The sequence below is a fragment of the Balaenoptera physalus genome (genome assembly GCF_965194825.1).
Source record: "Balaenoptera physalus genome assembly, chromosome: 3".
NCBI classification, from domain to species: Eukaryota; Metazoa; Chordata; class Mammalia; order Artiodactyla; family Balaenopteridae; genus Balaenoptera; species Balaenoptera physalus.
Genome location: NC_138890.1, coordinates 68432614 through 68446164, shown reverse-complemented (window position 1 = coordinate 68446164; position 13551 = coordinate 68432614). Strand labels below are relative to the sequence as shown.

Genomic DNA, 13551 nt, shown 5'->3' with positions numbered 1-13551 from the left:
GAAAAAAGAAATTATAAAAATATAAGGCTCACCATGAGCCTTCATAAAAAGATAGTCTATGGCAGTCCACACATATACTCAATTTTTTCTGCATAGAAAGCTTACGCTTATCAAATTAGGAAAAGAAAAAGACAGTACTGAGGAATAGCCTGACTCCTGAGGAATATCTTATCTGACACCAGTCCCTCTTATTGTTAAATAAGCTTCTGCACTTATAATGAAAAACAACACATATACTTATTTTGCAACCAAGACTTGCTTGAAAAGAAAAAAAGGTCATGCATTTACTTCCTCTCTTGCAACTAGAATTGCTCTATTTTACCTCTACATGTCATTAAAGAGACAGGGAGATGGGAGAGTGGAAGGCAAAGGGGCAAGGAATAGGGGAGAGAGGGAATTAGAGAAGGGAAAACAGTATGGGTAGTAATACTCAGACTCTATAGCATGCTAAGGCTTTTGATTTGCCACATTTAGCCCTAATAAAGCCCTGCCATAGCATCCCCATTTTCAGATAAGAAAATTGAGGTTCAGAGAAGTTAATGTCTATTTCAACGCCACAGAGATCTAGTAAGCACTCATCTAGGATTCTTTATGCATTTATGGTTGGTCCTTTCAATTTCTGTTTTGTTTCTAAATATTGCTGTCTTTGATGAAATTAACTCCCATTATCAATGGATCATACAATAAATTTGAGAAGGAAAATTTTGACTGGTATATTCTAAATAATATCCTTCCATACTGATATTAAATGGCAATGTTACCCTTCCTCAATAAAATGTGTAAAAGCCAACTTAGAAAAAGTCAAAAGAATTAACACATTTATTTACACTAGATCCCAAAGTTAATGAGTTATCTTGCACTACTCAAAAAGTGGTTCAAAATCTTTTAAGCAAGATGAAAGCTTTATTCTATCAATAACAAGAAAAATAAGTAAAAAATACCCACCTTGATTACAATGTGTCCTTTCCTGGTTCCACTGCGATCTAGTTCACGGTGCTCATGTACCATAACAATTTCTCCCTCTTCCTCAACTTTATGGGTATTTTTTTCCACATGATTTAAAATTCTCCAATAATCCTGCTGGGCTATGCAGACAAACTGTCCGAGAACAACATAGGGACAATTAATGAACCTATAATACATAAATATATCACTATGCACCAAGGCAGAGCACAAAGGTGAGAACTCAAGTGGCATAAGTTTTTATTTCATCCCTTCATTCCTTAACAAAAATCAAGATAAAATAAATAATTCATGCACAAAGAGACCAAAGAAATTAAATCCATTTGAATTCTGCTCTAAAAGGAGAAGTGCGCATCTACTTCTCTCAAAACTGACACTATGCAAAGAAAACATGAAGCAGGAGTAAGAAACAAACAACTCAGAAGTTCCTATTTCTTCCTCTGTTAAAAAAAAAACAAAAAAGAGACTGAGCTGGCTAATATCAGATAGAAATTTAACAAACCAACATTTATTAGATGTATTCTCTTTAAAATATGTATAGTTTGTTCATTCCACAAATATTTGAGTCCGATATAAAATCTAGTTTCCTTTATTAACTGTGAGCTTTTCAAACTCCCAATTCTCAAATCAAGCTATTTTATTTTGGGGAAGGAAAAAAAAGCTCAGCCATTTAAAATCAAGAAACAAGAGTACATGAGCAGAGATAAGCTTACCTGACAATCGTCTACTTTAGTCCTAACAACTCCATGCATGTACTGCTTATCCAGAGTGGGTGTAATTCCAAAACTATTTCCCATAAAGAGATTTTCAACTTTTCCATCTGGATGACTAATTTCTACAGTGCCGTTTAAAATAACATACCATGAGTCAAGCTATAGAGAAAAAGATAGGTTTTAAGAACCTTTGGGAAAAGAGGGTTACATGTTAACTTTGAAAAATAATCAATATATAGAACTCGTATAATTTAAAAAAGAAAAAAGAAGATCTGATTATATTACTTAATACTCTGTCAGTAACACCCTATTCTTGTTAAGCCAACCACTAAAGTTTATTTTACTCTTTCTTCTTTTAGTCACCAAATGAAATCAGGGACTCTCAGTAACTGTTACGGTTAAGACCACCAGCTCTGGGCTTCCCTGGTGGTGCAGTGGCTAAGAATCCGCTTGCTAATGCAGGGGACTATGGGTTCGAGCCCTGGTCTGGGAAGATCCCACATGCTGCGGAGCAACTGAGCCCGTGCGCCACAACTACTGAGCCTGTGCTCTAGAGCCCGTGAGCCACAACTACTGAAGCCCGCGTGCCTAGAGCCCGTGCTCCGCAACAAGAGAAGCCACTGCAATAAGAAGCCCGCGCACTGCAACCAGAGAAAGCCCGCGTGCAGCAACGAAGACCCAACGCAGCCAAAAATAAAATAAATAAAATAAAATAATAAAAAAATAAAAGGCTACAAACGGCACAGTCCCATTAATACAAAAAAAAAAAAGACCACCAGCTCTTGGAATTTGAATCCAGAATCTGCCACTGACTAGCTGAGTGATTCTGGGCAAGTTATTTAACCTCCCTAGGCTTCAGTTTCTTTACTGCTAAAATGGGCATAACAACATTACCTATCACAGGACTTTTGTGTCCATTAAAAATGAGTTTATTTATTTATTTATTTATTTATAAATTTATTTATTTATTTATTTATAAATTTATTTATTATTTATTTATTTATTATTTATTTATTAATAAATAATCACCAAGTGATTAGAATAGTGTCTGGCACATAGCAAACATTCAAAAGAAAGAAAAAAAAAAGGGAGCTAGTGATTAATTTAGAAAAACTATTAAAAGCCTGAATTTTAAGGCATATCTTAAAAAATATTGAAAATTTCTCCTAATGTTAAGAAAATACTGCTCTCAATTTATACCAAAGTATTTAATGCTCTAAGGAGACATATTCTAAGGCCTATTGTATATCAGTGAAAGACTACTTGTTCTCATATGGTATCCCTTTTATTAGCCTAAACTTTCAATTTTAATGTGAATCAGTTTTAATGTGATTTAAGGGAAATCTGGATTATCAGTTCTGAAGGAGAATCACTGGCAACAAGAAATATTTTTTCAAAACTGTGTTTCATTTTTTTAGTTATTTCAAATATAAAATATACTCATTGTGGAATTTGTGGATTACACATATTACTTGAGGACAGGGGCTGTGTTGGGTTTTTCCACCACTATCCTCACTGTGTACCTAGCACAAAGTAGGCACACAACAAATTTTTGCTGACAGAACTGTGGAATATTAAAAGAAGACAAAATTTGTGGAAAACTAGTTATTCAAAACCCCACTATTTATACAGTTATCATCAAAAGTTTAGTATTTCTCTCCCATGTTTATATTATTTCATACTGTTGAACTATTTAGACTATCCTGTCCTTTTAAAAAAATTTAATACTATATTCATTTGTTCATCAAACTTTTTTTTTAGTATATCCTATGTGCCAAACGATTTCTAGGATACAGGGAGAAAGCATGTAGACAAAGCTAGAGCTAAGGCCCCTGCCCTCAAAGATATCTATCAAATTTTAAAATAACTTGAAAACCTATGTAATATTATAACCTGTGGCTATATAATAATTTAGTTAACCACTGTTTTTTGGGGGGGATATATTTTGGTCATTTCCAATTTTTACTATTATATATATCCTGCAATGAATATCTTTTGGCATAACTCTTTGAGTTTTATATTGTGTCTGGAGGAGAGACATTCTAAAGGGGAATAATGGGTTAGAGGCTGTTAATACTTTGAAGCCCATGTTAAAAATTTCTAAATGATTTTCCAGAAATACTGTTTATGTTCCTACCTGCAGTATATGACAATGTGCACTGACTGACATCTCACCATTAATTTTTATCAGTTCGATAAGAAAAAAGTGCTACCTAACAGCAGTAACACTTTTCAATTCCTCTGAATCCTCCCTCCGCCCATCCGCAAGTTGCCATCCAAGCATTTCTGAAAATAGAATTGCCACATAAATGCCTCAACTGACAGCAGTCTACTAGGAGGCACAGGTACCAATACATTTCCTTCATTTTAAAAAAACTGTATAATATAAAAAAGGGATAAGGAGATTATATACTTGAAAAACATTTTAATAATAATGTTATAAATATACTAATATAACAATAATTATTGACATGTATACACTGATGTGTATAAAATGGATGACTAATAAAAAAATAAATAAACAAAACAAAGAACAATAATTAAGAAAAATTTTTAAAAGTCTTACAATTTAATTTGAGAAGTAAAAACAAATTTGGTCCAATGAATATTAATTACTGAACATCTATTCTGTGCAAGGTCCATTGCCAGGAAATCAAAATTAAGACAAAATAAAGCAAAAACAAAACAAAACTTATCTTTTCAGAAATTATAACTACCCCAAACTCAGCAGTCATTTAAAAAATTGTATAAATTTTAAAAGTCAAGATCTACACAAGTTTATGAAAATTATTCTAAAAATTAGCTGCTATAACCAAGTAATGTGTAACATCTATTTGCTAACGTACCTCTTGCCCATCTTCAAGAATAATAGCTCCAGCCTGCTCCACCACTTCAAAAATCATCACTGAGCAGAGTTCTCTCCTTACAGACATGGTCATGTTTGCAAAAGCAGGAAGCTGGTGCATAAACTCCAGTAATTGTTCTGTTAAAAAAACAGAAATTCTAGTTTAGTGACCATCAAGGACTACAGTTTAAAGATACAATAAAATCTAGAATCCAATACTCAATTTTCTAATCAATTTAGGAATTCATGCTGCTAAACTAGAGAAACCAAGATACAAGATGACTGTTGCTTAAAAAAAATTCAGTTATTTGGTTAACAGATATATTCAGACTCACATGAAAATACAGGCATAATGGAAGACACCAGAATTCACAACCTCCAGAGAGAACCAGGAAACTACACAGATTCAGATGAGGCTGGAGAGTTTAGTTAATTTTCCTAGCACAAGATGCTATTCCATGGTGGTTACCTTTAGTGATGTCCTTTGATCTAATAATTAGTGAAAAAGGCTTTTGTCTGTTTCTTTCTGGGCTAGAGTTTTTAAACAGTTATTAATAAATGTCAATAAGTAATTAAATTAGGGACAACAAATGTGAATACTAGTTTAAGATTTGTCAAAGCAACTACAAGGTAACTCTCTTTAATTTAACCAACAAATGTTTTGAGTACCTGCCTCAGGCCATTCCCTGGTATAGATACATGAGCAATAAAGATAAAGGAAAAAAACATTTAAGCAGTCAGCTAAGGCTGAAATAGAAGAAACTATAAGGTGCTATCTATCCACAGATAACTGGAAGTTAATCATATTTCAATTTTTAAGAAAGCCTTGTGAAAACAGCATAGTGTACAATTCTTTATCACTAAAAATGCACTTACAGTTGCTGTCCAGATAGCATTCACAACATGAGTCTCAACTGTAGGATGCATAACTATATTATATGTTATTAGCATGGCAAGGAATGTTCAAACGTATTGATCTTTACTCCCATAGATTGTAATTATTAGTAGCAGTATCTTCTGACTTGAATCACAGCAGTATGACTCTTGTAAAAGGGAAATCTAGGATAAAATCTTAATTGAATCATAATAATATAACAACACTAAGTAATCTTTGTCCTTAAAGATAACATTAGCATCTTTAGTATTACTCAACCTCCAAAGTACAGTAAGTAGTTCTGTAAGAAATTAAAGGAAAATTCATAAAATTTGAACCAAAAAATATACACATACATTTTTTTTCAAGCTAGAGGCGAAACTATGATTTTTGATAACATTTGAAATTTTTTTGAATTCATAGACATTGAACACTGATGCACTGTGCTTTACATGTCTTATGGACATGGAGGGGGAAATCACTTTACTGCAATCAAAGCTATTGTTTCATAAATTGGCAGCCAGGACTATCTGGCTGCAACATCCATCACCCTAATGATGGCCAGTGTTGATCCAGGTGATCTGGCTGTCTAGGCAGGTGTCCCCTTCCTCCCTTCACCACTCCACACATGCATCCGTCCTGAAGCTGTACACTTAGTCAAAGAGGACAACCTGTCCTGATATGATAGAGGAGAACCTTCCCTGAGAAAGGAGTACTGTCCTTTGCTTAAGGATATATGAGCAGCTGCGTTCCATGGCTAGAACCTCCAAAACAAGCTCTAATATTGGGGCAGCTAGCCTCAAAGACGGCCCTAAACAATTCTTGCCTCTTGATATTCACGTCCTCGTGCAGTCCCCTCCCATACTGCATGAGGGTTGCTCTGTATGACAAACAGAATTGGGAAGAAGCAATGATGTATCATTCCTGAGGCCAGATCATAAAAGATACTATGGCATCTGCCTTATTCTCCCCTGAATTACTGGCTTTGGGGGAAACCAACTGCCATGTTGTGAGGACATGTAAACAACCTCTGGAGAAGCCCGTGTGGAGAGGAACTGAGGTTCTATGCCAAAAGCCATGTGAGCAGCCACCTTGGAAGCAGATCCTCCAGCTTAGCCCAGTGACTGTAACCCCTGTCACATTCTGACTACAACCTCATGAGAGACAATGAGCCAGAACGACTCAGGTAGGCTGCTCCTGAATTCTTGACCCACAAAACCTTCTTGGGGGTAATTTGTTATGCACCAATAGGTAACTATATATAAATTGAACTATAAAATTCCTATTGTGAACAGATGTATTTCTTACCAATGTCATCATCAGTTTTGTCTGCAGGTTCTTTTTCAAGACATTCTCGAACAAGATCTCGCCCCTGCAGTGGATCTGTTCGATCAATCTCTTCATCTTCCTCTTCTTCATCTTCAGAATCAACAGGTCCTTCTGGAAGACGTGTTAAATCTACATCTCCTACCTCACTTTCCGTAGCCTACAGAGAGAAATCTTGATCACTTACCATTTCATGTTATAAAAATTATATGTCACAATCTGAATGAAGCAAAACTACCCTTCCCATCAAATATTATCAAGAATTAGGCAACACTGTATGCTGTATCAAAAACAAAATGCTACTTATTTATAGAACGTTTCTCTCTGCCCAGAATACAAGTCATGATTTCAGTGTGACATCTAAATTGACACATCTGGGCCAGTATGTATAAAATGGTCAAGAGACTCAAACATCAGTAAATGTATTAATACCTGCTTTCCAACAAACACTTGTATTCCTTAAAAGTACATTTTCTAAAATATTAAGTGCGAGAAAGACAGTTTACCAACAATCATTTTAGGAGTACCTTGTTAGCATATGCTGGGTGTTATAAATAAGGTATTATTCTTTCAGCACTAGGTTCAGAGTCTAGTAGGGTAGACAGTCATGTAAATTAAGAACAGAAGTATAAAACAGGTAAAGAGTAGTACTGAAAAGTGCTAAAATTCAACAACTGTGAAGGATTGAACAAATACTTATCTCTTTCCAATACCTTATTGTTGAATCTAACAGTAAGCAAAGAAGAGCCAAGGTTACTCTACCAGGGGTCCCCAACCCCCGGGCCGCAGACGGGTTCTGGTCCGTGGCCTGTTAGGAACCAGGCTGCACAGCAGGAGGTGAGCTGGCGCCCCCCCCATCGCTCACATTACCACCTGATCCATGCCCAACCCCCCCACCCCCGCCTGTGGAAAAACTGTCTTCCAAGAAACCAGTCCCTGGTGCCAAAAAGGGTGGGGACCACTGCTCTAAGCAATCTTAAAAAAGTAAACTTATACTTACAACCTGAACTGTGCAAACATACTAGTCTCAGATACTTGTAAAAGAACTAGCAGATTTTTTAAAAACTGTGAATTTAAATGTTACTCATAGAAAACAACAAATAAAATAAATAAAATTATTTATTTACTTTTTGTACTTGGTATTTTTTACTTTTTGTACTTCAGGACAAAATAAAATTGTCCTGAAGTGGATTATTAGGCAATATTTCTAAATATTATACTCAGTTGATTCATATTATGAAAAAGCATGAATACTGAAGCAGATATGGAAAAAAATGAGTAGAACGTACAGAAATTTCATAATAAATAAGCACTCATACATGAGGATTATTGAAAACTATGGAACCTTCATTCAAATATTTAAGTCTCATCTCCTGTGTTGAACATTTACTATTTTGTCTGCCCAGAAGAGGCTCTTCCTTCTTTTAGGGAGTTGATGTTCCTCTCCAACTTAACCCAGAGATTTCAAAGGGAAACAGTGCCCTGTTCCTGGCTAGGGAAGCTAAGGGAGAAAGTCCTTTCCTCTCGATTTTTATAACTGGAGCTGGAGGGCAGAGCATCCTTTCTCCTCTGGTTGATGAATTGGAAGAATGTGACACAGAACAGCCTACAGCCACATGGGAATGCCTTTCTGTGGTGGGAGAAAATGGAATCAACTGGCAGAGAAAGGGGCAGGGGAATGCGGAGGAAGGACACTGAACAAGAGAGCAGACACAGAAAGAGATCGAGACAGACAGACGCAGAGCAACAAAGCAAAAAAACAAAAATATATCATGCAGGGCAGAGATGGAAAGAGCACAGCATGTGCAACAAAGATGACCTGTGACAGAAACTGTCACAGAGAGAGAGGGAGGAAGAGCAATCAAGCAACAAGGAGTCAAAGGACTAGAGAGACAGGCAAACAGGGGCAGACACACTTGCAAGCACCCAGGTTCCTTGAGGCCAGAGCTGCCTCTGCTTTCTCTGGGGGTCAATAACGTATCTGTTCTGGCTTTAGTTAATTCAAGTTAAGGCTCTGACACCTGCAACTGAAAGAGTTCTGATTTGTTTTGTAAGACCATGTTCTATACTTCCTTTGGACTTCTGCACAGCTTTAAGTAACAGCTTTAATCAATAGTTAACAAACTAGATTAAACACCCAACTTGAAATCTTTAAGATTAGATAAGCTGGCTCTTAAGGATCTTATAGGGGCAATCCTATCTTATGACTAGCATGCTCTCCTGAGTTATTTTTTGGTTATGAAACTTCAGGGTTTAAGCAGAGTGCATTTCTGAATAATACACCTTTGGAACTAAAAACGTGCTAACAAGTTACAATCTCTTTTCAAAGATAAGTAGTTTTAATTTAAATGTGTAGATACTAAAATGACTTTTCCAAAACCCAATTTATCTACAAACACTGATTTTAATCTAAGAAATGAGTGTTAAAAAACATTGAAGCAATATTTTTTACACAAGTTAATTTTTCAGAATATAGATGCTCACCTCTGGAATAACAGCTTTTTTCTCTTTTATCAAATTTTAAGGACAATCTACCTTAAATCTGAGTTTTTAAACTACCCTGTCCTCATCTCAATCTCAGGTTTTCATCCCCTGACCAAAACTATTTCAACCTAGTCTCATTCTTACCTTTTAGATTATGTCTGATAAAAAGATGGATAACTCACAACATAAAAAAAGGCAAGATGCAAAGAGGGGTGGGGGTGGGATGAACTGGGAGACTGGGATTGACATGTATACACTACTGATACTATGTATAAAATAGATAACTATGAGAACCTACTGTATATAGCACAGGGAACTCTACTCAGTGCTCTGCGGTGACCTAAATGGGAAGGAAATCCAAAAAAGAGGGGATATATGTGTATGTATAGCTGATTCACTTCGCTGTACAGTAGAAACTAACACAACATTGTAAAGCAACTATACTGCAATAAAAATTTAAAAAAAAAAGGCAAGATGCAATTCAGTTATGTGGATAATAGGGAAGGCTTACTGTCATCTGCATGAAAAGTGAAGATATTTTAAGAAAATAACTCTTTAGGTAGAATGAAAATCATGGGTAGCGACTGGGAGATGACTATTAAAAGAACCCTTTTAGGAACTTTCTAAGGCTATCTGCAAAGGAAAGAATATAATCTCTTCTTACCATTGTCCTCTTTTACCTGTACTTTTTTCAAAGTAGGATAAAAGAAAAAGGATGAATAAAATTAGTTAAGAGAACATACTCAACTGCTAAAATGTTAAGAGTCTACAAAAGGGATAAGGTGGTAAAATAAGAATTAAGAATAAAAATATGGGGACTTCCCTGGTGGCACAGTGGTTAAGAATCTGCCTGCCAATGCAGGGGACATGGGTTCGAGCCCTGGTCCGGGAAGATCCCACATGCCGTGGAGCAACTAAGCCCATGCACCACAACTACTGAGCCTGTGCTCTAGAGCCCGAGAGCCACACTACTGAGCCCATGTGCCACACCTACTGAAGCCCACGCGCCTAGAGCCCATGCTCCGCAACAAGAGAAGTCACCACAATGGGGAGCCCTGCGCTGCAACAAAGAGTAACCCCCACTTGCTGCAACTAGAGAAAGCTTGCAAGCAGCAACGAAGACCCAACGCAGCCATAAATAAATAAATAAATAAAATAAATTTTAAAAAATATATATAAATCCTTGACTAAACAAAGGCAAGCCAGGTCTTTAAGGTAAAGGCAGATATGAGGACCACCAGGACTGGTAGTCACTATATGATGCTGCTGAGGATGCAGTTCCTAGGAAAAACGTTTCTTTAATAACTAGATAAGATTTTTTTAAAATGTAGTATCCACAATGTCCAGCATACAATATAAAATTACTAGACAGATGAAGAAGCATGGAAATGTGACCCATAATCAGGAGATAAATCAATCAATCAATATAAAGAGATGCAGGAATGATGAAATTAGGAGACATGAATTTTTGACATTTATTATAAGCAGATTCAAAAGAAAGTACAAACATAATTAAGGGTAAAATGGGAAATACCAATAAAGAAATGTAAACTGTAAGAAGAGTAAACTTGAAGAAGGGCAATAAAAACTACCCAAACTGAAGAGAGGAAAAAAGCCAAAAAGAAAATTTAACAGAGAGCCTCAGAGACTCACATAATATCAAAGTTGTTAAAAAAAGTAGGTCAAAAGATATGCCACATTCATTAAGGTAGGGTTTGAAAAAGATTGGAGCCCTGGCCTTTCAACTATTTTATCACAGCAGTTGGAATACAGCAGACCCTCAGAAAGATTATGATAAATGGATTAAGCCCAGAAAAAAAAAAGTATGTTGGTGAAAGGGCTAACAAGAGAAGTATTAAACTTCTTGCATTTTTCTTTTCCCACAGTATGAATGTGTCTGTGTGTATATGTGTAAATATAATTTGGTGAGGCAGACAGTCTGAGGTGATTTTCTGTTGACTTGGCCTTCTCCAAATAAACCACCAGCGGATTTCCTTTTCCTGTTTGCATCTACATAAACATGAAGGTATGATGAGGGGAACTACAGGTTAGAATGAGAAGTTATACAAGCTTATAGAAGCCACATTCTCAAATTTAGAGCAAATATTAAGCCAGAATCTTAGACTTTCAGTGCTTATATTTTCTGAATTCCCATTTTTAATATTTCATTCAGCCTTTTTCATGGATCACTTAGTCCTTATGTTTCCTCTCTGTCTTTCTAGTCAGGGCAAGAACCCTGTGAAATTAATCCTTCACAATAATGCTGTCCAGGCTGGCCCATTCCATTATCTCTACAACAGGGCAGGTGGTCACAGTAATGCCTCCCTTGTTCTGGATCATCAATTAGTTAGTAGTGATCCTCTGCATTTTCCCTGGAAATACTGATTTCTACTTTCAAATGTAATGCAACTAAAAAAAATTCTAGATTGCTTCCTAAGTGCCAACACTGTGCTTAACTCAGCGTGAGATAACAAAAGGAAGAAGCAAACTCTGCACACTACAAATTTACCATGATGACGAAAGAGATCAAGTTTGAAAGTAACCACACTAAAAAGCATACTGAAAAAAAGTGATAAGAATCACAGAAAAACTGCTGTAGGTTCTCACATGTGAGAGGCAATACAAAAATGTCATCCAGGTGGAGCTGCAGGAAGAACAGCATTACCAAAACAGGGCTAGGAAAAGACAAACACGTTCAGGGAATAGCATATGTATTTGTCATGGACCAGAATCTAGAATGTATTAACTGGGAAACAGTGGAATATAAAACCAGATTTGCAGATTATGGTTAGAAATGAAAGGCTTGGAATTTGAATATAAATTTGAAATGAAGAGTGTAAATTAGATAATGGTGAAGCACTGAAGATTTTTAAAGAGAAGGAAAGTCATTCTTCTTGTAATGAAAGCAGAAGTTTAAAAAATGGAAATAGGCAAAGATAAATGAGACTTTGACTAGGAGACATGATATTCTTAACAGAAATGTTGAAGACAAGTGGAAGAAAACATGTAGCAGGACAAAGCTAGTTGAAGTATCAAAAGAACATCCTGGTGGAAACATGGCACCAGAGTTTTGGAGAGATTGGCAGTAGAGCTCTGAGTTAAGGAATCATGCTGCCATGAGGTGGGATTTTTAGGATCACATTTACTTCCTATATAGAAACCAAAAAAGATAGGTGGGGGATGAATGGGTACCTCAGGTTATTTAAAAATAAGTTAATGAAAAGACAAGTGCTTTAGGTTCAATAATTAACATTTTACATTTTACAATCCTCCAGCTCTTGCAAAAGGAATCCAGAAAGCAACACTCCTTATTTCTCTTAAGTACTCTTTGAAGATACATAAAATATTCTATCCAAGAACATTCAATCTTAATGCATACTCTTAGCTAAATTTTAAGCTAATCTGATTAGAAACATATTCATACTGAAACAATTACTTGCATTTTTTCTAAACTGTGATAAATGCTTTATTTTGAACTTTCTTTGAGATCCAAGAACTTTTACTTTTAAACCAGAACACATGAAAGCTCTCAAGAAGGAAATACATAGGAGCATAGTCATACATTTGGCCATATAAAATGGTACTGTAAACGATATTCCTGTTACAAACTGCTGTTAGGATGTCTCTCTTCCCTTTCCCCTCTAATCCTCCAAATTAAAAATACAGTTCACCCTTGAAAACCATTGGTGTTAGTGATACCAACCCCCTTCCCCCCCACAGTTGAAAATCCACATATAACTTTACAGTCAGCCCTCTGTACGTGCGGTTCTGTACGTGTAGTACTGTAGTATGTATTTACTGGGGAACAAATCCACATATAAGTGGACCCGTGCAGTTCAAACCTATTTTGTTCAAGGGTTAAATGTACTCGCATATTTTGTAAGGCTCTGCTTATACTGTTATAGGCTATGACTGGGTTAGGTATTCACTTTTAAAACCTCTCAAATGTTGAAATTTGGATAACCAGGAAAACTACTTCAAATGTTGCTGGCCAAGGTATATACACTGGCAACGTACATCTGTAGCTAAAAGGTGCCTTGAAGGATGTTTGGTCCTGTCCAAAATGTCCATGAGCATATTTGGTCCATGCCAAATGGTCTGGGACAAGATCAAATACCAATGACCTTTTGGTGTGGACCAAATGTCTGTTAACCAAAGAGTGTATTCACAGCTTTCACAAGTACTAAAAGGAGGCCTGAGGTTAAGGGAGAGACTGAAGGTCCAGTATTGATATTTAACTCTAAGCTCTCTTCTTCTCTTTCCTTTAGTCCTGAGGATCCAATTGGATACACACACACAATTTAGCTGGTATTATTTACCTTATCCATAGTTTTTGTTTTTTTAAT

At 36.1% G+C, this 13551-nt stretch overlaps 1 protein-coding gene across 11 annotated transcripts in view; it reads right to left on the bottom strand.

The window, feature by feature from the left end:
- RAPGEF6 (Rap guanine nucleotide exchange factor 6) overlaps window positions 1-13551 on the bottom strand; it is a 247099-nt gene that overhangs the window by 86496 nt on the left and 147052 nt on the right. For 10 of the 11 annotated variants that reach the window (XM_082457818.1, XM_082457826.1, XM_082457821.1 and 7 more), the window contains 4 exons: window positions 6704-6881; window positions 4523-4659; window positions 1677-1835; window positions 946-1098 (listed from right to left, as the gene is read on the bottom strand). In XM_082457818.1, the coding sequence (XP_082313944.1) occupies window positions 946-1098; window positions 1677-1835; window positions 4523-4659; window positions 6704-6881 (627 nt within the window). The remainder of the gene's footprint in view (window positions 1-945; window positions 1099-1676; window positions 1836-4522; window positions 4660-6703; window positions 6882-13551) is intronic. The other variant, XM_082457824.1, reaches the window with a different exon arrangement.